The 27,838-nt window shown below is 35.9% G+C and overlaps 2 protein-coding genes across 5 annotated transcripts in view; both read left to right on the forward strand.

Moving 5' to 3' along the window:
- Window positions 1-15,992, forward strand: part of LOC150107003 (MFS-type transporter SLC18B1-like) — a 42,092-nt gene extending 26,100 nt beyond the window's left edge. For both annotated transcript variants that reach the window (XM_090392879.1, XM_090392880.1), the window contains exons 5-14: window positions 937-1,084; window positions 3,682-3,750; window positions 3,846-3,933; window positions 4,079-4,218; window positions 4,375-4,473; window positions 8,938-9,029; window positions 9,284-9,379; window positions 12,946-13,020; window positions 13,209-13,302; window positions 15,591-15,992. In XM_090392879.1, coding sequence (XP_090249005.1) covers window positions 937-1,084; window positions 3,682-3,750; window positions 3,846-3,933; window positions 4,079-4,218; window positions 4,375-4,473; window positions 8,938-9,029; window positions 9,284-9,379; window positions 12,946-13,020; window positions 13,209-13,302; window positions 15,591-15,701 — 1,012 coding nt within the window. In that variant the 3' untranslated portion in view covers window positions 15,702-15,992. The remainder of the gene's footprint in view (window positions 1-936; window positions 1,085-3,681; window positions 3,751-3,845; window positions 3,934-4,078; window positions 4,219-4,374; window positions 4,474-8,937; window positions 9,030-9,283; window positions 9,380-12,945; window positions 13,021-13,208; window positions 13,303-15,590) is intronic.
- Window positions 15,993-20,179: 4,187 nt separating this feature from the next.
- The window catches only part of LOC150107004 (MFS-type transporter SLC18B1-like), a 52,729-nt gene continuing 45,070 nt past the window's right edge, over window positions 20,180-27,838 (forward strand). For 2 of the 3 annotated variants that reach the window (XM_090392881.1, XM_090392883.1), the window contains exon 1: window positions 21,909-22,024. In XM_090392881.1, coding sequence (XP_090249007.1) covers window positions 22,009-22,024 — 16 coding nt within the window. In that variant the 5' untranslated portion in view covers window positions 21,909-22,008. Of the gene's footprint in view, window positions 20,242-21,908; window positions 22,025-27,838 lie in introns of those variants that run through there. The other variant, XM_090392882.1, reaches the window with a different exon arrangement.

The raw sequence follows: 27,838 nt of genomic DNA on the forward strand, positions 1-27,838 counted from the left end.
GTAGGTATACAGTCAGCCATTGCTTCATGCAAACGCTTCTTAACTACCTTCCATGCACTATCGACTTTTAGTCCTTGCAGTTGTACATGCCATGGCACTGAACCAATCAAACTCCTAAGCTTGTCATACTTTCCAGACCGATAATTCCACATGTACCCTGTGTTAATTGTAAATTCCACACCTTTAGCCACCTCCTATGTCAAGACCCTATGATCACTCTCACCGATTGGTGGCAATGTGGTCATATTTGTTACAGCCAAATCCTCAGATGTAATTATTAGGTCAAGCACTCTCTGACCCCTAGTATTTTCCATTACATGCTGTCGCAGATAGTTATCCCTTAATAACCGAATAAAATCCAATTCCTTCCTCCCGTGTGTCCTCTCCTCACTTCAATCAATGCGACCATAGTTGAAACCTCCCATAATAATCACCCTTCTTCCACCCATTTCTTCTATTTGCTTGTGCATAGTATCACCACCATCTTTTCCATCACCTGGTCTATAGCAGCACCCAATTGTATATTTTGTTCTGCTAGCCACAATCCCACACCAAATGGCCCCAAATGTGCTCTTTTCTCTATCCTGCAATTCAACTTCTATTCTCCTTGGCTGCAGCTCATCAGCTATCATCAACAATACTCCTCCCCCCATTTTATTCTCCCTATGCAGTGGAACTATTTAAATGCCTCTATTAAAATTAACTGATTCATTAAATATTTTAATCTGTCTTTAATTCATCGAAATTAAAATAATTTTAAACTTATTTAATTGTTTTAACCCAATTGCATAAAGAAATTAATTCTTTAATATTCAAAATGCGAATAATGGTATCGGGTTTTTGGTAGTAAAAGTAGAAATAAATATTTATATTTTTTCAAAAATTAAATGAATCTTGCGACTCTTTTTTTATTTATTTTATTGTTTTACATACCAGTATTTTAGATTTATCTTCTCCTGGTGCTTCCTTTATTGGACTTGCATTCACCGTTCGCTTTGTGGAAGGATGTGCCTCTTCAGCCATAAAAATGTCCAGGTTTGCTATCATAGGATCTCAGTTTCCTCGCAGCGTAGCCCCAAAATTTGTAAGAAACATTCCATTACTATAGTTGATATTCTATTACTACCAGTCCATTGATATAAAAATCTCTTGCAGAATTAGCTGTGTGGGATTTATGAATCCTGTATTAATGCTATCATTTGCTGTATGGGGATGGGTACTAATACGAGGGATTAAGTATGTATTTTTATGACTGTAGATCCGTATCTTCACCGGCCGGTAACTAGTAGCTTATTCTCAAGTTAAGTCATATCCACATTCGTTTGCCTTATAATTAGCGGTGGGGTGGACCGGGTATCTCGAGCCGCTTGTTAATTTTCCCAAAAGTTTGTGAGCCAGTTGTTTAAACGACAATGACTATAAACTGTACAGCGTTATACACTAATCCACAATAGCTAGCAGCATTTAGGCCATAAGGCCAACCATGGGCTCACTGCCGTTGGTGTGTGATGCCTCCTGCACCATCTTCTTCCAACTTTCTTTGTCCAGCGCAGTGTCGCAGTTTCTGTACACCCATTCCACACCAGTCCTTTATGTCGTCTATCCATTCTCTGAAGGTCAACCTCTTCTGTTTACACCATTCACAATACCAAACATGAATGTCTTTGTCCTCCGGTCCTCACTCATTCTGCAGATCTTCTTCTTCTTCTTCTTCTGCAGCTTCTCCCACTTAAGTGGGGTCACTGTTTGTTATGAGTCTCCTCCACACCCGCCTGTCTTGGGCTGTCACCACATCCAAGTTCTTCATCTTCAAGTCCTCTTCTACCAGATCCCTCCATCTCTTCTTTGGCCGCCCACGCTTCCGCCTTCCTTGCACATCCATCTGCATGACCCTTCTTCCCACATATTCGTCCTCCCTCCTCATCACATGACCAAACCATCTCAACCTTGCCTCCTGTATTTTCGCTCCTAAGTTCGTAACTTTCACTGTTTCCCTGACATAGTCATTTCTCAGATGATCCTTTCTGGTCACACCGCACATCCACCTAAGCATTCTCATCTCTGCTACTTCCATCCTGCTAATGTTATTTTTCCTCAGGGCCACAGTTTCTATAGCATATGTCATAGCTGGCCTCACTACTGTCCTATAAATTTTGCCTTTCAGATTGATCGGCACCCTCTTATCGCATAACACTCCAGCCATCTCCCTCCAGTTCCTCCAACCTGCTTGTATCCTGCATCCCACTTCCTTCTCAGCTCCTCCATCTTCTTCCACTGTTGAACCTAAGTATCTAAAGTCTCTCACCTTCCTGATGACATTTCCTTCCAGCTTCAGATCTGTCTCCTGGCCACCGCCCACTGCGCAACACATATACTCTGTCTTACTTCTGCTCAGTCTCATACCTCTCTCTTCCAGTACTTTTCTCCATCTTTCCAGTTTAGTTTCCGCTTCTTCTCTTGAATCTACACACAGCAAGATGTCATCTGCATACAACATTGTCCAGTGTGCATCTTCTCTCACCTCCTCTGTTACCACCTCCATCACAATATTAAACAGAAACGGACTTAATGCTGACCCTTGATGCAAGCCAACTGTTACTTGAAAACTTTCTGTCTGTCCCAGACAGGTCCGAACACTTGTCTTCACATTTCTGTACATTTCCTGCACCAACCTGACATATTTCTCCGGCACCTTCTTCTCCCTCAGACACCTCCAGACTTCTTGCCTTGGCACTCTATCGTATGCTTTCTCCAGATCAATAAATACCAGATGTAGCTCCCTTTGTTTCTCTCGATATTTTGCAGATGTGTCCAAATAATTGCAGTGTCCGTTTTATAATCTTCTTCATTAGATTCTTCTTTGGTTGTATTTTCCGATAGCTCTTCATTTGTAATTTTCTGTATCCATCCTATTCTTAGAAAATATATCCTTAGAAGGTTGAATCCTTATATCCAACCTTACATCCTCAGAAGGTTGTATATAGTGACATAGAAAATCCAGCCAGAGGGTCACTTATTTCGGCATCCTCATTGCTTCTTTTCTCCTTACATGGCAGCCTGCGTAGGGATTATCTCCGCTAGCAATTTTACAGGAATATTATTTTTCTTAGCAAACATCCACTTAATTTTGTCTGGATCTCTTCTTCTTAAGGTAATGACAATCCTATGCTCGATGTCTGTCAAGGATTTCGCATTTCTAGAATTGTTGCGAACCGATTAAGGTCATGACTCTAAGAAGAAACTTTCTGAGTCGTACTTCTCACAGAGGAAGCGCCCACCACTATTTATTTATTATTTATTTTATTTTTGGCGAGTTGGTTGTTGAAAATTTACCAACACCACCCTCTTCTTATAACCCTACGTTATAAGAAGAATAAAATGCCCCACCGGTAATCGTATTTTAAGGTATTATTCAATTTTGGGAAATGTTTTAGGCCACTGCTCAGAGTGATTTGTGATTGTAACCAGCACTTCGTACGGGTCATAATCAAAAATGCACAAATGTTTCTTATGTATTTATGTAAAATAAAATTAAGATAACACTATAAATGACAGCAACATAAATTCAATTCATATTCGTAATCAACTTCAAATTCATTAAATAAATATTAATGAACTGATTTTAAACTTTTTTTGATTTACTGAGGATACTTATTGAAATCAATTATAATATAATCGCAGGCCCTCATCGAACTTTTCATTGGCGTTGGCTACGTTGTCGGGCCTATTATGGGAAGTGTTCTGTACGAAGTAAGTATAACAGTTTGGACATTTAGTTATGCAATTCTAAACAAACAGAGATAAGATATTCCTTTGTCAATCAGATAATACGGTTTTATTTGTAGATTGGAGGATTCATATTGCCATTTGTAACTGTCAGTATCGGCTTGTTTTTATGTGCCATTCTAATGAGCTTTGGTCTCCCTCAATCGAGTAAGTTGGAAAACGGATTCTTGAAGAATTATTTCAATATTCAGAAATTACATTGACTAGATATCGCAATGAAAATTAAAAGTATGATAAAGATAAAATATGAAAAATATTTATTTATCTTTGTTTATATGGTATTTTCTTCTAGGAACATTCAAATCTGAACCAATTGGCAATCTGAGTAAATACATTTTTAATTTACCGCTAGTTCTTGATTGCAGTATGATTTTATCGTCGTCCATGTGTTTAGGTTTCATTGGTTCCACTCTAGAACCTCACCTCCGCCAGGTAAGATTTGCTTGGAATCAAAATGACATATTAATATCTACCTATAAACATACAGACGTTGAATTATTATATTGTTCAGATAAATAATTAATAATTCAAAATCAATTAACGTTTTATTTATATTCCTTTTTTCTAACATTTTGTTACTTCATCTAGTTCAATTTATCTCCTATTGGTGTGGCTGTCGCCTTCGTGGTTCCCAGCTTTATGTATGCGTTGATGTCTCCAGTATGGGGACTGCTCTGCCAGCTGAAGGTGAGAGTATAATTTTAATTGTCTATTTTTTACTTACACTGTGATAAATAAACCGGAAAAAATACTGAAGTTTATACTAAAATAAAGAGCCAAAAATCTTCACTTCGGCGATGCGAAATTTTATAAATAAAGTGAATATTAAATCCAACATTATTTCAAAGCCGAATACAGAAACTATAAACGTTTCATGCGAAAATCGACCAGAGAGCTTGCGGGAATATACATACCGCCATACTACGAGTTGTCTTAGCCAAACCTTATAGAAGACACGTACGCTCAAAGCGCCCTTATATTTGCCTCCTATTGGTTCACTTTGATAAGGTTTCACTGGCCTGACAGTTGTTTCAAACTCATTGGTTTTCGTCAGAGATCAGATAGAAACCTAAGAGAGCAAAAACTCTCAATACTAAGGAACTTGAAGCGTAGGAGAGCTGTACAGATGTACCAACTTAGAAAAAAAAATCTTGCCGATAGTGTGGCCATCTATGGTCGAAGCCGAGAACTTTTTCAGACCACCCTCATAAAAATCGGAGATGTTAATCTTTTTTTTTTTTTTACTACATGAAGATGACGATATATTATTAAATCCAATACAAGTCTGCAGGATGTTTTAAATAAAGTTTATAACTGCTGTAACAGACTTGGTATGAAAATTAGCAATAAAAAGACAGCGAAAATAAGCAGGAACCTTGAAAATATCAGTTGCATCCTACATGGGAAACCAATAGAACAAGAAAAAGATTTAATCCTTTTAAAAAATCACAATTTTTGATAAAGATAGCAAATTAAATATCGTATCAGACAACAGAATAAGAAAATCTGATATTTTCGGGAGTTAACTGATAAATTTATATGGAAGAAGAGATTTATTCAGTGCATTAAACCAGTTGTAGTATTATATTGAAAATGAAGATATTAGAAAGGAATTTGACATGATTAGCATTCAAGAATGTGTGAGCTGAGCTAATCTAAGGTAGTATAGCAACTTAAACAGAATGGTGGAGGAAAGGTTAGTAAAACAAGTAGTTTTACCAAAATTCTGATAGGTATGATAGCACCAAGTGAAAAGTTCACATTAATACGGACTTCTAATTTTCCTATAGTTAATCTGTTATCTGGATTTCAGAAAGGGAACCCAGAAGATATTAGGATAGTCTGTAAGAAGTGCCTTAAAAGATCAAAATATAAGACCAGACAATGTTGGAGTACTGACAGATACTAAATTAATTTGGAGGAAAATTGTTGGTATTAATGTGAACCTTTCACGTAGTATTATAATACTATTCTATATACTCCTTTAGGATGCTCACCAGAAATTTAATGAAGATAAAAATCTCAATCTCTCTAGTTACTGTAATTCTCTAGGCCAGTGGTTCTTAGCCTTTAGTAGTCGTGGCCCCCAAAGTATCCTAAAATATTTTCGCGGCCCCCTAGTTTGTAGTAACATAATATATAGTAACATATGTAGTAACACAATTAGTAATGAAAAGTTTAATTATATAGTAACATAATTAAACTTTAAAAAAAAAACATAGTGGTTTTACTTACTGATTATAATGACAACAAAAATCAGAAAACATAAATCAACTTTATATAAATATTACTATAAAAACTTTACTGTGTTTATATTTTGGAAATCAAATAATAATGTTCTTTGTTTGTTGATTTTATAAGGGGTTAAATTTTAAGAAATAACAAATCTGTGTTACAGCACTGAAAGTTTCGAAAAGTAATTGCACTCAAGCAGTAGCGCACCCAGAGGGGGGGGGGACAAGGGGCCCTGGCCCAACCAAAGAAAAAGGAAAAAAAGACACTAAAACATTTTCCTAATTAAAATTCATTTTTTTTAAATTTATGTTGTGTCGTGTCTTCTATTTCTATACTACTTATGAATTAGCGATCATTGCAGATGCTCAGTCATAGGTCGTATGCGATGCTTAGTGTGTATTCTCAAATCGTCTACTCAACTCGCCTTCCCTCCCCCCCCCCCCCCTAAGTTTAAATCCCGAGTGCGCTACTGCACTCAAGTACCACTTAACATTGTTAAGTTATAGGCATTCGTACAAGTTTCATTTAAATCTTCAGGGAATCACACGTTTACATGTCCAGTAAGCAGATGTCACGACTTGCAGTATTGCCAGCAGCGAAAAGTCAACTTGTGGCGCCACCACATAAGAAATTACTGCATTAAACTGCATAATTCAGATTACTAATATAAAACGATACAAGTTTGAAACAAAGTAAAATAAAGAGCTAAAATAGTAATTATTTTAAGAGATTTCAAAATTTTAAAAATTAGAAACGTCTATAAATTTTCCACGCCCCCCCCCACGGTTAAGAATCACTGTTCTAGGCCACTGCTTCTCAAAGTGTGGTCTATGGGTAGCGAATTTTATTAATTTTCAATATCTTAATTCTATACCTTGTTGTTAGTAATTTCTTTTTTAATCAGTAAATTTTTAGATACAGTTTAGAATACGATATTCAAGGTGTTTCAAATTAAACTATACCTATTCAGAGCAATCTTACGAGAAAACCAGTAGACGAAAAAGTACCAGATTGTGGGTTTTTCCCACAATTTAGCACTCTAACCAGATCGTGGGAAAGAGATTGTGAAAATGAAAAAAAAAATTAATTAAAAAATGACCGATAGGGGAAATATGGCGCTGTGAACGAGAAGAAAATAGTGAATTTTGCATACCAAGTCAGCGGTAAGTAAATAAAAACCGGATCTGTGACCTTCAAGGTCACGGTTGCGCGTTATCGGGACATGTTTGAGCAGTTTCGTCATTTCACAACTATGATCTGTGGGGTAAAGAGTGGGGTATAAGGGATAGTGGGCAGTGGCAGACAAAGTTTGTGAAATGCTGCTCAAAACAACTAAGTGGTAAAATGAAACTCAATTTCTTAGAAATTATTACTTACATTCAAGGCGTCTTTTTCGTTATTTCGTACTATACGGCAGAAATTAGATTTTTTTTTTGTTGTTGTTGTTGTTAGTGTTTATGGTTTTGTGATTGAACAAGGTATGTGGCCCTTTTATTCGAATCAAAAGAGCGGTATTCTGGAAATGCCAGAGAATATGAAGTTTCGTGTACTGCAGTGTTATAAAATATTTTGTCTCCAATTACAAAAAGATTTCTTTGGATTGCATTTAAATTTCCATTTGAACCAATCAGGAAGGGGTGCGAATTCAAAAGCCAAAAAACATATTCAGTTTCCATAACTAGAGCAACTTCAAACAAAAATAGAAAAGGAAATAAAAAAGACGCTTGGTGCTTTGAATCTGAATTGATTTCGGACGAGAAACATGGGTAATGACGAGAGCAAAACCATTAGATGCATAGTGTCTGACAATAGCACTGTAGAATACTGGCTAGCTACAGCTATCTGGAAAAGGCGACTCTTCTAGCAGGATAATGCTCCAGATTGTTCTGAAATAGTTCTAAGAACGCAAAATTGATTTTTCTATACTTTGTTGTCTATCTAAATCATCAGATATCAATCTAGTGAAGAGTCTAATGACAAAATTAATCCAGTTTTTTCCTTCTGAAAGATTTTTATTATCATTACTTTAATTTTAATCAAGTATTTATTCTAATTATTTGCTTATGAATTTTTATTCTAAGGTCTCTATAGCCTGTGTAAAGAGCGTTTGCATCCATAGCGCTAGGCCATCCAAAGAAAGTCGTTTTAAGTTCGAATATAGTGGTCCACTAGATTTATAACTCTTTCTTTGACTCATCACCTAGTGAATCAATCTCAGGCACGGATAAATGGTTTTTTCTCTAGTAAATTGAGAGTTTTTCCCCTTAAACTCAAGAAAATTGACCGTTGAGCCCACACTATTTCATACAATAATATACTGCATTAGGGTTAGGGATCGCGAGATGGCGATTCTTGTCTGCTTCTATTCACCGGATGCCGATTATAATTGGTGATATTCTTGGGCCCGATATTGTTTCTTTGACTCATCACCTAGCGAGTCAATCTCAGGCAGTGGTTTTTTCTCCTGTAAATTGAGATTTTTGTCCCTTAAACTCAAGAAAATTGACCGTTGAGCCCACACTATTTCATACAATAATATACTGCATTAGGGTTAGGGATCGCGAGATGGCGATTCTTGTCTGCTTCTATTCACCAGATGCCGATTATAATTGGTGATATTCTTGGGGCCAGCAATCTCCGATTGGCACCATCAGTGGAGACTGACTGTCCCCCTCAGTCTTCTGAGTTAAACTCACCTCGCTTACTCTCTATAGATAATAAAAGGCATTAGCAATTTATTTTATTTGTTTTCACTCTAATTATTTCTAATGGAGTTTCTATTCTAATTATTTTCTAATGAAGTTGTTATTCTAATCATGTTTTTATTCTAATTTTGATTTTATTTTAACTTTTCTAAACATAAACAAAGATTATACCGAATGCTATGCTTAATCGCAAAACGTTTTACCTCAACAGATGGAAATTCAATTTTTATCGTCTGTATGCTGCTTGCTGTTCTTTGCATCTTTCCTTTTGATTGGTCCTGCTCCTTTTTTAAATATAGACACGTAAGTACATCCTGTCCATATGACATTCATTTGTTATTAAATGCTTTTCTTGTTTTCTTATATCTGTCAGAACCCAATGTTCATTACTGACTTTGTCATCATAGTTTAATCACCAATATCTCACCTTTAGAAACACACCCACCCACACACACACACATAGAAATGTTCAGGTGTATCAGATTTATTGAATGCATTCGATATATACTCGTATTTGTTATCTGATCGCTTTCTATTTTGAACTCTTACCATTTCAGAACTCTTCCAGTCGTATTAATAGCTGTGATTCTGTTGGGCTGTGCACAGAGTGGAACTCATGTGATGGCCTGCATTACCCTCCTACATAATGCAAGGTAAGTTAATGGTTTTCTTCATATAATTTAGCACAGTGAATATTTAAATCAACTGGGTGCCTGTGTAGCCACCAATATTAGAAAAAAATGACATTCACATTCGTTGCGCTAGACCACCCAAAGAAAGACTCTTCTAAGTTCGATTCTAATCGCCGAGTAGAGGAACGTTTTTTAAGTCTTTCTTCGAGCGGTTCCCGAGTCGAATTTTCCTGAAGCCACGAGATGGCGACAGTAGTCTGCCATACTCTCTCGCGCTCCTGAAATATTTTGTTTTATTAATACTTCACACTCACTATCAGTAAATGTTCATAGGTGAAGACTACCTGCCAAATAGTCTTCAAAAATTTAGTTACACTAAAGGAGCTCCATCTATTTCCTTTGTAAAATAGTATATGACAGAGAAATATGTAAATACCATATATAACAGCTTCACTGAAAAAATATCTACACATTTAGTCATTGTCCGCTTGACTCTGTTTCTTCTAACCTGTGCTAATACCAGGATTGTGGCATAATGGACACCAAATGGCAACTCTCGGAACTAAAAGATTTCCCCAGTGGACATCAGCTGTGGAAATGCAACTTAAGAATGTAGTTTCATGCATGCTCATTCATCAATGAAATCAAGCGGGTGAAAAAATAAAACTATGCAGATATTAACTTACCCTCTCCATTGGTTGAGTTTAATTTAAATTTCTTAAAATTTTTCATAATAATAATAAAGACGCCTTTGTCGCTCAGCCGGTAACGACAACTCCGTGGAAATCAAGGTTCAAATTTACAAGCACATTTCAACGGAAGGTGAGTCACCCACTTTATATGGTTTTGTTCTACCTGAAACTCGGGATTTTCATCACTCAAGACAAATAAACAAATTGCCCAGATATTCAAATACTGTACATCTGACTGTTATGGTGTTAGCTTTCTATCCCAATCATAGCCCAATCAGAGTGATAGTTCTCTAAAACCAAATTACTTGGCCCTGACAGGTGATTAAGCCTAACGTATTAAGAGGAAGATGAAAGGGATAAAACTGAAAATTAATATGAATGGTTGCTGAAAACTATATTAGACACTGAGAAGAAATTGATGGAGCTATAAATGGCAGTTTGTCCTTTATGTACTGTATTTAGAAAATACATTAGACGAATTTGAGTGTGTCTCTATCATAATGTTTAACTTAACTACAAACTGAAGCAAAGATTGATAAGGCCACTTAAGTAAAACTAAACCGCAACATCACACGTGAATATTCACGAATAGGGTGCCTCTGGAATTTGTTCATCAGAAAAATAAAGAAATATAAAATATGGAGCTAATTCTTGACTTTCAGATAATCTACAGATGCGATCTCCCCCACCCACCTTCCTGTGATCCTAGGTTTCACAACAGCTGGTATGCTGAGATCTCTCAATACATTCTGATGCCCCCGACCTTAATCTCAGACCATTGTATTTTTTAAATCACATTAACGACATTGACTATTGTTTGTTATATATGACACTTCTAAACTTGCTTTGCTATATTTCTTAGGAAACAGGAAAAGCGTGCATTTTATCACTTGTTTATTGGTTAGAATTACTAAACCAAACTATACCTACGAGACATGTTATAATTCTTGATTCTTGTTCATTGTCTTGTCTGTTGTGTGAGGAAAAGCTATAGTTTTGCTTTCGAAGTGAGTTGCAGGGAGGAAAACTTCATGACCCTCTTATGGGCCCTGTCGACTCACTTGTTCAGAAGAGGTGAATGAAATTTATGGATAACATAGTATACGTTAGGAGAAATTATAACTAAGGGTAAAGAAAAAATACACAAAGGTGAAGAGAAGTCAAATGGTAGAATCAACAATACTGACTTAAACAGTGTGTATGCATGCATCAAAACTATAAAAAAATCCTCTGATGCATTTTATTCACCAAGCAAAGAGGAAGAAGAGCATTTTAACCCCAAACTATTTTTTAAAATCGCATTGAAATCGTTATTGACAGGTGGCTCAAAACTATCAATGATTTCGTAGGTTTCCAGGGAGGAAAATAAGGCAGACAACGGCTATCTTGTCGTGGAAGTTGTTGCGCTACTCTGTATATATTATTGTCCGAAATAGTAATAAATTATACACTTTTTTTTGAGTTCTAGGATTAAAAACACGAATTTACAAGAGAAAAAGTAAACATGTTTGCCGAAGTTCGGCTACCTCTTGAACTAGCCGAAAATCTCCTAGAAAATGTTCCTCTAGTCAGCGACTAGAATAAATCTTAATAAACTTTTTTTTTGGAAGTCCAGCGTTATGGATGAAATCGCGCTTTCACAGGGCTATACTATACACACTTTGTAAAGTTTTTAATATATTAAAATGTAGCTTTGAAGTCTAAATTAGTAAAACAAAGCGATTGTTTCATGGTGCGCATTTGTACCTATTTTAAAATTTTGAATTATTTTTAAAGAAAAAATAATTCATGCAGATAATAACTCACGTTTCCATTAGTTTTACAATCTTCATTTCGCTTTTTCTTTAATTTCCATGAATTTGAAGACTTGTAGGGAAAGTTGATTAGTTGTGGATAAGTTAAGGGGATAATAAATCCCTCATTATTTTAAAGCCGGATACGAAACTCGGAGATCGAAATCTATAGAAATCTTAGAGTTTCATGCCGATGAACTATCGGCGAGTCCCAAGCGTAAGTCATCACCTGGGTAGTACAACACTAATGCAACTCGTTGCAAAGGTGGAGCAAGTCCCCGTCACTATCCTTAATATTTTCTCATAATGTAAAACGCAGCTCCTAGGAGTATTACTGTTTTGCATAATGAGGAGAGGTCACTACACAGACCGGTTTCGACCTTTATTGAGGTCACATAATGTAAAACAGTAATACATCTCCTAGGAGCTGCGTTTTACATTATGAGAAAATATTAAGGATAGTGACGGAGCTTGCACAATGGCTATAAACTGTACAGCGGTATACACTAATCCACAATAGATCAATTTAAAATACCTTTGCAACGAGTTGCCTTAGTGTTGTACTACCCAGGTGATCACTTACGCTTGGGACTCGCCGTTCATCGGCATGAAACTCTCTTAGATTTCGATCTCCGAGTTTTGTATCCGGCTTTAAAATAATGAGGGATTTATTATCCCCTTAACTTAATTTACGCTTCCGGAAAAATAGCCTCTTGGCTCTTTATCGTTGATTAGTTGTTTCTATTTTGTTGGCGTAAAAATTAAACCCTGTTATCACCATATGAATCAAGAACACTAAAAAAATAGGTCCTAAATGTTGAGCATTGGAACTCTTCGCTAAATTTTTGTAACGGAAAAAGGAACATTTATATGAGAAGTAAATTTATGTATAGCGAAGAGTTTTAAAATTAAATTAAAAATGGAAGATATTCAAAGTATGAATACATGTATAGGAAAAACATACCCGTAAACAACAGTTGAGTAAGCATTGCAATTTATTGAATAAGCATTAAAAAAATAAACCGGTATCATTATTTGTCTCATATTTAAAACACAAATTCTTTCTTTCTGTCTCTTATCTTATTTTAAAAAAAAATTCTAGGAAAAGACATTTTCCTGAAGATTTTGGTACTTACGGCATGGTGACAGCTGTGTTGTCTGTCAGCTCTGGACTGGGGTAAGAAAAAATGACCTTTCTCTCTCTCTCTCTCTCTCTCTCGCTGTCTCGATTTTCTTCAGCGTTTAGCTGTATGCAGATTAGTTTTGGAAACTTTAGTTTCACTAAAACGATACTTTATTTAAATTAAATTTAAATTTAAAATATTAAGAGTGATCAGTTTAAATAAATTGCATTTACTTTTTCAGACTATTCTTAGGACTCACAGTTGGTGGCCTTTTGTTAAGCGAGGTTGGATTCCGTACTGCAACTTTGCCTTTTATTATCCTTGAAGGCATTTTTGTAAGTATCAGCAACAAATCAATTACAGTAGAAGTAAATTGAATATTTGCAAGACTAGCATAGCTTTTTCTTTCCAAGAAATATGTTATTATATTATACAGAGGAATTAGAAGTTTACTTCATATCTAACACTCAATAGACTCCAGTGATTTAAAAATATACTTATTATTCATGCCTCACGGTTGGATGTATTTTTTTATTTTGTCCAGTCTACCAGGAAAAATACAATTATTGGCTCAATTCTAATCGTCGATTATAGGAGTCTTTTTTCACAGCAATTTGAAGGATAATTTTGACGAATGCCAATGGTATGGAGGTAACTGAAGCAGACGAATGTAGTTGGATTACAAAGCGATTCAATTGAAAGGGTATTTCATCCAAATGAAGATATTGCAGTTACTAGGCAGCAAGGGCTTGTATGGAAATAAAAATAGATGAAATAGAGTCCAATCGGATATTACAGAACACTGACGTGAATACAACTATGGGATTAGATGATATATCCGCTTCAGTATTATGGGAAGGTGCTAGGTAATCGAAATGAAAGGGAAAGTTCCATTGCATAAAGAAGACTAAAGTGGCTAAAACAGCTCATCAGATTACTTGGTTATTGAAGAACTCCCTGACGAGGAGAAGTAGGTTACTATACCTGTTTATAAGGTTTTGATAAGAGCCATTCTTGACTACTGCGTACAGATATGATAGTTTGGGGCTGAGGAAGCCCCAAACCATCATATTTGGGGCTGAGGAAGAGGTAAAGAGGATACAGAGGCAAGTAACCAAAATGGTGGTAGTCTATGGAAGGCACCTTATGAGGATAGGTTAAAGATTTCTTGGTCACAGAATAATAAGCGTGAAAGGGCGACCTGATTTAGACATACACAATTTACTGAAAGAATTTTACAGGACTAGTACAGAGAGTATTTTTCAGAAAAAGTCTGGTGCTGGGAGAACTAAAGTTATCCTCGGAAATTGAGCGAGGAGATAGTGCTTGGCATAATGTTTAAGGCTCTTTCGATGAGTGAACTCCATGGAGTTTCCCGTGTAATAATATTTCACCATTTAAAAAATGGTGAAAGGCAAAGGAAGTTGAGTATTTTTGGCAAAGGGAGTTGTAGTTATTAACTTCCTTTGCCAAAGAAAGTATCTTTGGCAAAGGAAGTTGAGTATTTTCCTTAAGGAGACTCAGTTTTTCAATCTCCTCAAATGAGAAAAAATTGGCCCTAGGACTCACACTATTTCATGGTTAAGAATACGAGATGGTGGAAGTTGTCTGCCATATATACATGGTTTTCCAATCGTCAATAGCCCTGAATTCGATTGGTGGTGACGACCACCCATTTGCCACCACCACTAATCGAATTCAGGGCTGGTGACGATTTGAAGATCGAATTAGGACTTAATACTACCTATTCATCTTTGAAGATGAAGGGTTCAAGACTTTCTTTATTTCTTACATGTTTTATTCATATATATATATATATATATATATATATATATAAGCTCATGAGTTCATTAATATCACAAGTTGTCTGCCATATATACATGGTTTTCCAATCGTCAATAGCCCTGAATTCGATTGGTGGTGACGACCACCCATTTGCCACCACCACTAATCGAATTCAGGGCTGGTGACGATTTGAAGATCGAATTAGGACTTAATACTACCTATTCATCTTTGAAGATGAAGGGTTCAAGACTTTCTTTATTTCTTACATGTTTTATTCATATATATATATATATATATATATATATATATATATATATATAAGCTCATGAGTTCATTAATATCACAGTATGAAACCAGCTAACTCACCTTCATTTGAAAAGTCTTTATAAAGATTTTTTGCATCACAGACAGGATTGGAACCCATTCCATTCAATTCAAAGCATATCATCGATATCTACTGAGGTTCACATAAGTAGAAAAATGTATAATAACAACAAAATAATGACAATGAAGTAATTTTTTTCCCAAGAAAATGCTTGAGATTTAAACGACCTGGGCTCGAAGGGTAGATTTTAGTATCTATTTCGATTTTCAAAATCGAAATAGATACTAAAAATCTAGAAATTTAATCTTTGCAAAATTATTGCAGCAAAGAAACTCATTCCTGATCCCAACTCGAATCTTATGTGTTTAATAAATTGATCCTAACCTTAATAGCATACATTGTTTTAAATTAGAATCAATTTCCCAGTAGTAATATTAATAATTTATGCAAATCGTCAAAACTGTATTCATTAATTCAACTGATAATTATTTATTTTATTTTTTATTGTTATAGGTAATAATAATGATCTTTTCTGGATTGTGGTGGCGCTACTATCATAAAATGGAAGATCCAAACGAATTTACTCCGTTAATTACAAAAAATGAAAAAGCAAATTTATCTTGACGTCACAATCTCAGTTAGCGGCTTTCCAGTATCTAACTCTTTATATTAAAGAGAATCTGACGGTCACCATGTGATCGAATTAACAGCAGCAACAAAGGAGTTTGGTTCTCTCCAAAACAGGTGTACATATTTTTTTGGTTATTGCTATTATTGTTTACAGATTGTATAGCAAATGAGGTGGAACAAAGAAGTTCCACGGTATAATTCAATAAGACACAAAACTATTCAATAGTTTATTATTCACCGACTGTAAATTTTTGCTTTTACAATAAAAAAAAAAAAAAAAACTGATTACAGAATGCATGTAGATTGCTTGTACATAAACTTAAAAGCATAAAACTGGACAGAATAATAGATTACCCATAACATTTTTAAACTGTTATTCTTAAAGTGAATCTCTTAAAAATTCTCAGATAATAACGATATTATTATTATTATTATTATTATTATTATTATTATTATAAATACATTTTTTATTAAATTAAAAGGGTAATGATAATATTGAATATTTTTTTCTGAAACGTAAGTTCCATGTAATTCTTATTTTTAATACTAATTTGTAATAGTGAAGCATACTGGAAATAGAGCTTCTCCAGATAAGCTTTCCTATTACATATCAGTAATAACAATAAAACAATTGGCACTGCGCGATATTTAAAGGCCCCGGCCTACCTAGATCGACAATCGTAATAACCATAATTTTAGGATAAGGTAGTTAATCGTAAGCCGAAATATATGTTCATGTGTGTAATGGGAGAGCAGCTAACTCATCCTTTATTTGAAAGTTCTACATAAAGTGTTCTGTCCCTCCTCGAGGAGATTCGAACCCCGGTTATTCCAACCAAGGAGAATGCTGATACCACCTGAGGATATTACTTTTGAATCTAGACTGGTTTTCTTGAATTAAGGAGCAAAGAGAAAGATCATGATAACTCAAAAACTCTATGACGAATTTTTGTGAAATTCATAACCAAGTATGATATGAGATGGGAAAGAAACATCCTCAAAAATAGTAAAGAAATGGTTTAATTCAGCAACAAATGGGATTTGTTGGTTGAACAATCTCATTTTGACCATTGAAGACAATGGTCAAAATGAGATTGATCAATAAGGACCGTGGTCCTTATTGAAAAATCATTTAATTGAATAATCAAAAAAATGAACAATCAACTCGTCACAGCAATACAGAGCTCAACGATGTTTCATACTGTTTATAATGCTGTTCAGGAGCTCAGATAGTAATAATAACCATTGCTCCTGCAAAGCTTTTATAAATCCTTCTAGGTTTTGGGGAGGAGGGGGTTGAGAGCAACAACGCATCTGCTCAGACATGCTCAATAGGATTAAGTTCAAGAGAATTGGCTGGCCAGTCTGTACGTACCAAAATATTTTTTTTACAGATATTGGCCCACGTGCTTCGCTCGATGAGGACAAACATTATCGACTCGTAGGATAAATGTCTCTCCTATCGTATTTACATACGGACGAACATGGGGATCCAGGATCTCATCGCCTATAAGCTACAGCATTCATGGTTCCCCTAGGATGCACATACAGGTCAGTGCGTTCGTTCAACGATACGCCTCCCTATACCATCACATTACCTCCACTATAAGTGTCCCTTTCATCCCCTTCACATATTTTAGAGGGATGATAACGTTCCCCTAGTTTTGTCTAGATCAGAGCATGCTTGGTATCGTTTGCAGAGCAAATCTGGTCTCGTCTGTAAACAACACCGATCCCGCCACTGGTTACGGGTATAATCCTGGTCCATTTCAAAGGTTCTCTCCTCTGGCTTGGGGATAGGGGGCATGCAGATTACCGATCTCCATATAGACCACCTTCGTGAAGTCTTCTGTGAACAATGGAAGCAGATACATATGTTCCTGTAGTCGATGCGAGGTCAGTTCGTAGTTGATTTGGGGTAGCATTCCTGTTTCGGAGAGCAGATGATCGGAGATATCATTTACCGACTGCGTTATGGCTCGTTTCCTTCCTTGAGTGTACTCCTCGAGGTTGTTTATGTCGGTTCGACAGTCTGAGAACCACTGAACGACTCACGTGAAACCATCTGGCAACCCCTCCTCCACCTGACTTTTGCCGACCTTTGCCTGAAGGAGTAAAGGAAACTTATCATTGGCTAATTTAAATAAAAGAGACAAGCGTACTCCTAAAATAAGGAAAGGAAGGGGTGAGAATTGGAAAGGTAAAAGAGAAGGAAATGGTTCTCATCTTTCTAGCTCTAACATATCAAATGTTCAGCTCTTTCATGCTCACACCCGGAAGTCTGCCAGATTACCATGACCACGGAGGCAACAGGCGCGCAGGTGAGCAACTCATTCATGGTTGGTCGCCTAGAGTTGGTCTTTTCCTGGGTTCGTCTCCAGATTAATCTCTATGGAAGACTGGGAACCAGATCTAGAAAAGAACGGAATAAAGATGTGAAAGGTGCTATTTTGATGTTCAAAATAGCAGGAGTATAAGCATCATGACTCCGTTTCTCAAGTTGCATAGGGGTGAGAATCCTCGATGAGTTTATAGGGGTATAAACACATCGAGTTATTGGAAGAAACAACATCTGCAGATCAAGAAACTATCAAAAGACTTAGAACATACCATGCAAGACTTCCCCCCCTCTCCTAACTGTCCACACTTACACCTATTGTAGATTCTATAGGCAAACCCGCGAATAAAATCTCAAGATTTCTCGCCTCCTCATTGGTCACTGAGATTCTTTGATTAAAAAAAAAATCCACAGAATTTCTTACAAGAATAAAATACATAAACAGACATGTTGGTAAGCTATGACATTGTGTGTCGCTTCACAAAAATCCCTCACAAAGAGAGAATAGAATTTTAACCCCATACATTTCCATCAGACATTGTGGATTTATTCAAATTTAAATTTGCATCTGGTTACTTGCTATGAATAAACAGGAGGATCTGTCAATAAAAATATCTCTGAACATCAAAACTGCATCAAACTTCACAAATCTGGCCTGGCACAACATGAAATTGAAAACACTAGCCACAGGATCCAATGGGAAAAACACAAAGCTGTTACGTAAATCCGTATATAAACATGAACGCTTATACAAAGAAAGTGCTTAAGTCCTACTTCATCGACCCAACTCCAATCGCAATGATTGTGTAATGTTTCTAAAGTGTGAGAAATTGTCATCCACCACTGTATTAAATAAATCTGTAATGTCAAGTTTTGTAACGCTCATTTATTTTAATTTTTATTTTCAGTCCAATAGTTTTTAATCTATGAACACACGACTGTATACATAGAGGGATTCCAGTGTAACGCATGCGCTGTACTGTTTATTTATTCAACTTCCTTATTGTTGTTCACGATATGTAATACGAAATATGAAAGTCATCTGCTGTCTAAAGACAATCAAACATCCATGTCTACGGGGGAATTAGAACTTACAGCTCATTAGTTTGAAAGCGGATATGCTAACACTCTGGCGGGAATTGTCTATGGTTAACTTCTCGTAGGAGATTTTTGAAAAAATATTATATGCTACCCACAATGCTGTAGGTTGTAGAAATTCTGTGGTTGAAAAAAAATATCCCAATCGTATTACTGAGAACTAAGTATGGTATAATTATGTGTATTTGATGGAATTTTTGTTTATTATTCCATATATTTTTATATTAAAAATAATAATTTATATGATTTCATATTGGATGCTTTAATATACTTTTAAAATTTAAAATATTTAACTTTAAAAATATGTATAAATTAATTAGATTGTATTTTTAATGACACCTAAATAATCTAGGATAGCTAAAATTGACTACTGTCATTCTTTGGTGTTTTTTTTTTTTTTTTTTGACAACGACTGGCAGCTATATGTCTTTGTACTCATTGTTAAAAATGATTCCTTATTAAGCCCAAAACTGTAAAGTATTCACAGAATCCCTCTTTCCTCTTCTACTAGCTTATATGTGCTACTTTGAACCCATATAGCGTTTAAGTGAAATACCTTACCAAATATAAAATATATAAAATATATTTAAGTGAAATGAAATATATGCTTACCAAATACATCGCTGTCTAAAATAAACGCTATATATATATATATATATATATATATATATATATATATATATATATATATATATATATATAGCGTTTATTGTTTATTTAAGTGAAATACCTTACCAAATATATTTAAGTGAAATGAAATATGTGCTTACCAACTACTGAGCTGTCTATAACCGATAAATCCAATAGAGGCTTTTTATGGTAATTTGTTCCTCCCTATACCAATCGAAGTGACCTTTGCTTTGTGTGTATTGACTGGAGGAGGTTAATAGTATGTTATCTATAAGATGTCGCGTAAGTAAACCAGAATGCAAGAGACATGTTTATTATAAAGGCAGCATTTCGATTGGTTATTAACAATACTCATGGTGCAATGACTGCCATTACACAATGCCCTTTGCTTTTAGGGTGAACTGGACTGTAAATGAGTGTACACTGGAAAAGTGGGGATTTCTTCAACAGCTATGGAAAAAAACAGAGGTAATTTGAACTATAGCCGTTATATAAATTTTTTAATGACTTAATTTATGAAATTTCATGTTTCTTTATTACGTGTGCAATGCTTTCACCCCCCCCCCCCCGGCCACAGTGTTGTTTTTCCGTATAGGTTTTCTGTTTCCATCTGCGAATGGAGACAGAAGTACACATTCTACTAAGGGAAGAATGTGTACGTCACTAAACTTAATCTCCCTCATAGATTCTCATTTAATATACTTCTGAAATAATATTTACAATTGAATACGAATAAGACTTTATTTCAAATATTTGTTTATTAAAAACCTCATATTAAAATAAAGTCGGACCTTAATAATGATATTCAATGGTATCTCAAATATTAAAGAATGATAATAGTATATATTCCTTCTCTGCTTCCCTACAGTTTGCATTGTTTATTAATCCTCGGCTAAATCTGAAATGCAGTTGTATCTTAAGTTGTTTAATATCCTCTGACAAGTTCTGCACGATCAGAGGGTTGTAAAGGGAAGGATGTAATGATTCAGGTATAGTTACAAATTGGATTGTTTACAACGGATTTTGAGTAATTATTTTTTTATGAATGCTATTGTTGATGACGTATTGTCTTAAAATTTCAGCGGGAAATTTACATTCTTTAAACTGAATATCAATAATGAGAATAATAGAAAAATACAAAAAGAGAGCATCGGACGAATGACTTATGAAAGAAATATGCAGGAAGATAAATTACAAACTCAAAGACTTGAAGAAAGCAAAAATATGCAAATAACCTTATTCAGCATAAGAATCAACTATATTGAAAACAATTATAGGATACAACTTGTAGAGGTATCTACGAAGGACCCAATTCCTCCTCTTCTCTTTGAAATTCTCTCTTCATTTGCTCCGCTGGGCTAATTTTTTTGGAAGCATGAGATCATAAACCAAATTTGGTCGAAATCATTTTAAGTTTGCAGAACCTATGAAGGTGTGTCCGAAGAAGGAGGTAGATGAAAACGAGGGAAAACGAAGTTGCATTTTTAGATGTTTTAGTACTTTTAAAATGCATTAATTGTCGTTTCTTGATTCGATCCAATGCTGAAATTGTTTTGCAAGCCCTGTCAAGAAGCACTATTTAAAATCAAGTTCTCGTAGTACAGTTTTTTTATTGTGGCGAGGTATTATTATTTCCGTGGTGATTAAAAATAAAATGTTCTGAATAACAAATATTTTACTTACAAAATTATATATCATACGTAAAAGAAACTTTTCTCAGCTTTTAAACTTTGTCAGTGTCTACCACGTGATTTCTTTCTTCAAGAAAGATTTAAATCAGATGTCATCTACCCCGTTAAAATCATGGCTATTAATTACGAAACCTTACCCTTATTTTTAAGACATCAAGCAAGCAATTTTTTTTAAACTTATGGCTTTCTTTTAATTTTATTTAGTCAACATATTTTTTAAATGGCATTGAAGCAAATGAGTTTTAAAACGCCAACCATTTCCCTTCACTCTCCAGCGATGTTGTCCAATGGCGTGGAATTGTTGGCTTTTTATTTATTTATTTATTTTCTATTAGTGTCAGCCGCCAGAGTTCAAGGCTTTTTTTTTTTTTAAGCATGCGAGCATACGTATATATAACTTACCTAAGCTTCCTTATGTCAAATCAAGGACATAAGGAAGCTTAGGTTCACAGGAAATAGTGTACATGCCTACGGATGTAATCAAGAGCCGAAAGTGTTTGAGGAAGTCAACCATCGGAACTGCCGAAGGGATGTACGTTCTAGAATGACGAAACGCGATGGTATGTAATAGCACGTTATAGGAGTTTAAAGTGATCGCATGTTATTATATTAATATCAGTAATGTAATTGTGCTACAGTAGTCGTTATTTTTATTTTATTAAACGTAACTGAAAGTAAGCCACGCTTACTTGGCTAACTGGTTGACCCCTCTATTTCCAAATCGTAGCATCTTATCAAATGCGATAATTCTCAGAAGAAAAAAGTAAATAGTGCACGATTAAGTTTAAGAACTCCACAAAAATTGAAAGTATATAAAGAAAACAATGGGATATCAGCATTTGACCCCCATGCACTACAATGGAAGCAGTGAAATCGATGTATTTTACTGAGTGTTTCAATTCTGTCTCATCCGGTGGGAGGGCACGGAAATGCTTCGTTGTGGATAATTTGGAAAAGGAACTCAAGTGACAAAGGAAAGTATACAAACTGTATTTCATGATATTTGGATTATTTTAAGTATTTCGAATGTGTGTATAATTTCTCTTTAAGATGGATGTTTGCGAATGTTCTTAGATGAATTAGAGATCCTCAGATGTTCGAGGCTTAAAAAAAAATCCCTTTTTTTTATTAAATATAAAAATGTACGAGGCAGAGATAACATTTTTCTACGGAGATGTAGGCATGAGTAACCAAACATCTAAGCGTGGACGTATTTAGAGAAGTGTACTGTCTTATAAAAACTGAATGACAGATAAATGAATTAAATTTATTGTAAAAAAATAAGTCAGAAGGGAAGTAATGGTCGTGTCTTTTTTAAAAGAGGTTGTTCACAAACGATACTGTACTTTGTAGAAAGTTTTTTACCTTGGGTATACTATATGTTAAATATATCAAGTAATTTTATAAGCTAGGTTTTAATCCTTTTTCCCAAGTAAACAAACAGACAAGTATGTCGAGTTTGCGCCTGAACATAGTTCAAGTCTGAAACTAGTTCAAGTTTAAAACCAAGTTTAAAAAATTACTTCGTATCTTTTAACGTATAGTATACCCAAGGTAAAAAAAAAAACTTTCTACATCTTTCTCTCATCCTGAGATTTTTATTTAAAGTCAAAGCACCATGTGGCAACTTGTTTAGGTAAAATTTGTAAGCTCTGCATTACTTCAACCTTGGCATTTTGGTCTGGCTCTGACTGACGAGACCTTAATAAAGGTCGAAACCGGTTGGAAGCATGGGTGATGAATGGCAATGCTGTAGCCAATAAGTTTTAACTGAGGTTCGGCTGTTGCTGTCATCCAGGGCCTGAGTGGGCCGGTAATCAATGGAAATGCTGTGGCCTGTGAAGTTAACTGAAGCAGGGCTGTTGTTGTTAACCCTCAGATGAGCAAATAAGCGGCTCTGCTCGGTGATGGGGAAGCCTGCTACGGTGTAGAACCAACCGATTCTCAGAGTTCTTCTCAGTGGCGGGGTGAGTCTGTTATTGAGGGGGGGACAACGCTGATTTTCTGAATTTTTGATCCTGCGGGTCGCTCATTATTGGGGGATCTCACGAGTTTTTGGAGAGGTTACCTCGCACTTAAACAGGGAAACCGGTCTGGGTAGTGGCCCTTGCCTTTAATGCATAGCATCATACATCTCCGCAAGGGGATGTGCTTCGCATTAGGGGAAATACTAAAGAGAGCGATCAGAGCTTACTCCACCTTTACCACGAGTTGCATCAGACTTGAACTATGTTCAGGCGCAAACTTGAATTAATTGTCTGTTTGCTTACTTGGGAAAAAGGATTAAAACCAAGTTTAAAATATTACTTGGTATCTTTTAACATTTAAGATACTGCATTTTGTTCTCTTATTGCGTCGTAAGTCGCATAGAAAGGAAAATGAATTTCTAAATATTATGAAGAATAATAAAGTTGAGGAGTCTCCATTTATTTTCCATAATTTTTTTTCGTGGGTCATTGCCGTGATCTGTTTAGAGAATTAATGACTCCGTACATTCTACTTACGGATGACCTATATATTAAAGAAAACGACGTCTGATAGTCTTGTAAACAAATTTAAGTAATCACTTTAAAAAATTTTTTTTTTCATCCGAATGATGCAGTTTATCTGTTGTACAGTGTGATAACCCATAGAAATGACCTAATAGGACAAATGATAATGGACTGCATGTTTACAGTTTTGAATTTCTCATACGGATAAACTCTGAAAGAAGAGGAATCTGAGGAAGGAGGAATCCCCAATTCCTAATCGGTATGGAAATAAGGCAAATTGTAAGAAGAGTGCTTCCCAAACTTATGGATGTAAGGGATCCCTTGGAAAAATTAAAATATTTCACGGCCTCCATCGGGAAAAAAATCTTCCTACAGACATATATTCTTATAATATATATATTGCATTTATATTCAATACAAAACATACACAGAGAATATCGCAAAAATCAAATGCAAATATTATATTTATAGCATCTAACATACACATTTGACATGGCACACTTAATCTTAAAACATTTTTATATTTGTTTTAATTATTTCACTGCCCCTTAACAAAACTCCCCCCCCCCCAAGGGGGCCACGACACACAGTTTGGGAAGCACTGGCTTAGAATATCATGTAAAAGATATTTTGCAACTAAAAATTACATGCTTTAAATATCATCTCAAACCCCTAATTTAAATATAAAAAAGAAATGAATATCAAAAAAAATTCTTATAAGCACACATAATGTTTGCCTTTTATTTGGAAATAATGCTCGTTATTCGATCTATCGATGGTCATTTCGAATGTAGTCCGTAGCATTTAATTCTCCGATGAAGTGCAGCCCTGTTGAACCTTCTAATCAATGGAGATGGATGCAATGATCTCTTCATTTAACTCTAAAAGCAATACTTTCGAGTATTGCATCCAGAATAATTTCTTTCGACCTGCATCGCCAGACTTCATTCGGATAAGGACTCATATAATGTTGGGAATAGTAATGATGGGTGAGGTAATTGAACATGTGGAGCTCTATCTAGTTGGAAACACAGACTGTTTGGTCCATAAATGAACATTCTCCATGTGAATGGACAGTTCTAATTTATTGGTATTTCTCAAGGTCACCTTTTGCTTTGCAGTTCCAAAAATAAATGTACTTGCTTGTAAACACAAAGCATATTTTCAGTTAAAGCATACACTTGGTCAACCAATGTAACGCCGTGAGACAGACTTAACTAGCCGATGATATTTCCCAAGTCAAGCAGTGTTGTTGTTAGCGGCTGGTTGACGAAATGACGGCACTTATTCCCTGCTGGTGCAAAATTGGCCGTGTTAAATTAAGCTTTTTTTTTTTTTTTTAAATCGCAAACAAAATCTGAAATGCTGCAGTTTCATTCTCCTGGGTCATCCACTATGGTATACATCTGAAATAAAACATGTTTACGATAATTCTATGTATGAAAGGTTCAAATCTGTAAAAGGTTGCTTTGCTATTCTAACAGGTGACGAACTTCGTTTCATTTATATTTGTACAAACATGTAACCAAACGAGATCAAATGCCTAATACCATCTGCACCATCGTAAAGTACTGAATTAGAGGATGATTGTGAACTTGCAACAAACAAAATCTGTTTTGACCTCTCTTACAAAAAAAAAAAAAAAAAAAAAAGTCTAAAAATGGAAAGGGAGAAGATTAGCTATAAGTAGTATATAGCGAATCTCGTTTCGCTTACAGTTAACTGAATTTGGAATGGATTTCCTTTTGTGTGTTCATTAGACGCAAGTAATCGGACAGATAATAGAAATGAATGTGGAGTACTTGAGGTTATCACCCTGGACCGAATTATGTCCTAGACGCAGTGGCGGCTCGTGGCTTGAAATCGTGGGGGGGGGGGTGCTGCAACTTTCGAAATATACATACACACTGTAAGTACAGTGTACACGTGTTTCGATAAAACATCAAAATTATGGTAAAAATTAAAACAAAAATTAAACATAAAAAATTATTGTTTATTATCGATAAAAGTATACAGTTTGGTATAATTAAAAAAAAAATATTTAAAAAATAAAATCCATTATCATAACCCAATAATGCTCTAAAATAAAAACTATAACAAATGTTATGTCTTTAATTGTAATGTCCAAATATTAAAGAGACGGAGTAAACACGATAAGCACTACGAACACTCTACTACTGGCGCAAACTGCATATAAACAACAGTGGAACTGCTCCACGGACAGTGCCGCATTATGTTAAGAGCTCGCATCTCACTATGACGTGCATATGCTTGTACGCAGCAATATGACACTGTGGTAAACACAGTGTCATATTGCGTCCTTCGCCCTCTTAAGTGCTATAAGATGGATTTTTATTATTTTTTTTATAACAAAATAAGAGAATTGTACGGGATTGTTGATGGTAAAATTAAATATTACAAGCAAATATTAATAAATATATTTATATATGGAGAATAACGGGGGGCTGCAGTGCGCAGTGCCTCTGCACGAGCCGCACCTGAGTCCTGGTAGAGAGAAGATACTTTCTATTTTATTAGGGCTGAAAACTCTTGAAACAAGTGACATTATTTTAATTTTTAAGTGAATTTGTGTGATTGGATGGTTAGTGCATCCTGCACTATATCCTAGAGAAAGTCGGATTGGCGGCCTGCGTAAGGTAAGCAATCAAAAGCATGTACGGTAAAACAATAACGCACATTGCGATTAATGGGTTTCTTTCAGAACCCATTCCCATACGCAGAGGGGGTTCGGCAAGGCTGTCCCCTTAGCCCCCTTCTTTTTTCTTTAGTACTAGAGCCTCTTCTAAAAAAAATTGAGACGCGCGCAGTAAGAGGAATACCGCTGCCCTTAGGCTCCAAACAGAGCAAAACTGTCGTATATGCCGATGACATTGTCGGAACCCTTCGGGATTCCGACTTGATTTACATCTTCTTCGGCATACTGCGAGAGTTCAGCATGCTCAGTGGTCTTCACACTAATCCCGAAAAAACAAAAATCTAAATTTATGGGAAATTCGACCCTGCCAGTCTTCCGTATGGTCTGAAACCCATTAACAATACTAGGAATTCCCTTCCTAGAGACCCCAGTGTTGCAAACACAACACTTAATAGAAATATGCCGCGAAAAACTCAAACCCTTCAGTCCCAACTACCTATCATTCGAAGGTAGAGCAACAGTTATCAAAACAGTCCTAAAAACGATGTTACTGCACACCACAAACATCACAGGCACACAAGACAACGCCATTCACAAACACATCACTGACGTTTTCTGGAACAACAGGAAACACGAGATGCGCAGGGCCTTTCTCCATCTTCCCCCCACACAAGGGGGATTCGCCCTGCCAATCCTCAAATACTGCCACCTAACCAACACTGCTCAGACCATACGGAAAGCACTGGCATCAAATCACCCTTCCGGCAATCTGATTAAATACTTCTTAGGATTTTTCCTACCCTACTTCGGGACCACTGGCCACGCCGGACCATGTGCGGAGACGGTGCCAGAGTGGTACTACACAATATGCAAACTTTTCAGAAAAATGGCAACGGATGGAGTTCGAGTACTTCAGCTCAGCCCAAACAAGCTGTACTGGAAAATTTTTGAAAACTTTGGGGAAAAGCCCGATCTGGACACAAACGAAGAGGTGCTGTTCACCAACATAAAAAAACAGCTGGGGACAACCATTTCACCGGGACTTAGCCTGGAGAATCGCCTACGGCAGACTCCCGGTGAAACTGGTAAAATCAGCCTTCAACTCGCGACCGTGCAACCCATTCTGCGGCGCGGTAGAAACCGTAGGGCACTTCTTCTTTCACTGCCCGCCAGTAGAGTGTTTGGCACAGACTAGCTGAGGTGCTTGCGATCCCAGCGCTCACATT

The sequence above is a fragment of the Typopeltis vanoorti genome, chromosome 5 (assembly GCF_054136105.1).
Source record: "Typopeltis vanoorti isolate ZY-2024b chromosome 5, IOZ_Tvanoo_1.0, whole genome shotgun sequence".
Classification (NCBI taxonomy): Eukaryota; Metazoa; Arthropoda; class Arachnida; order Uropygi; family Thelyphonidae; genus Typopeltis; species Typopeltis vanoorti.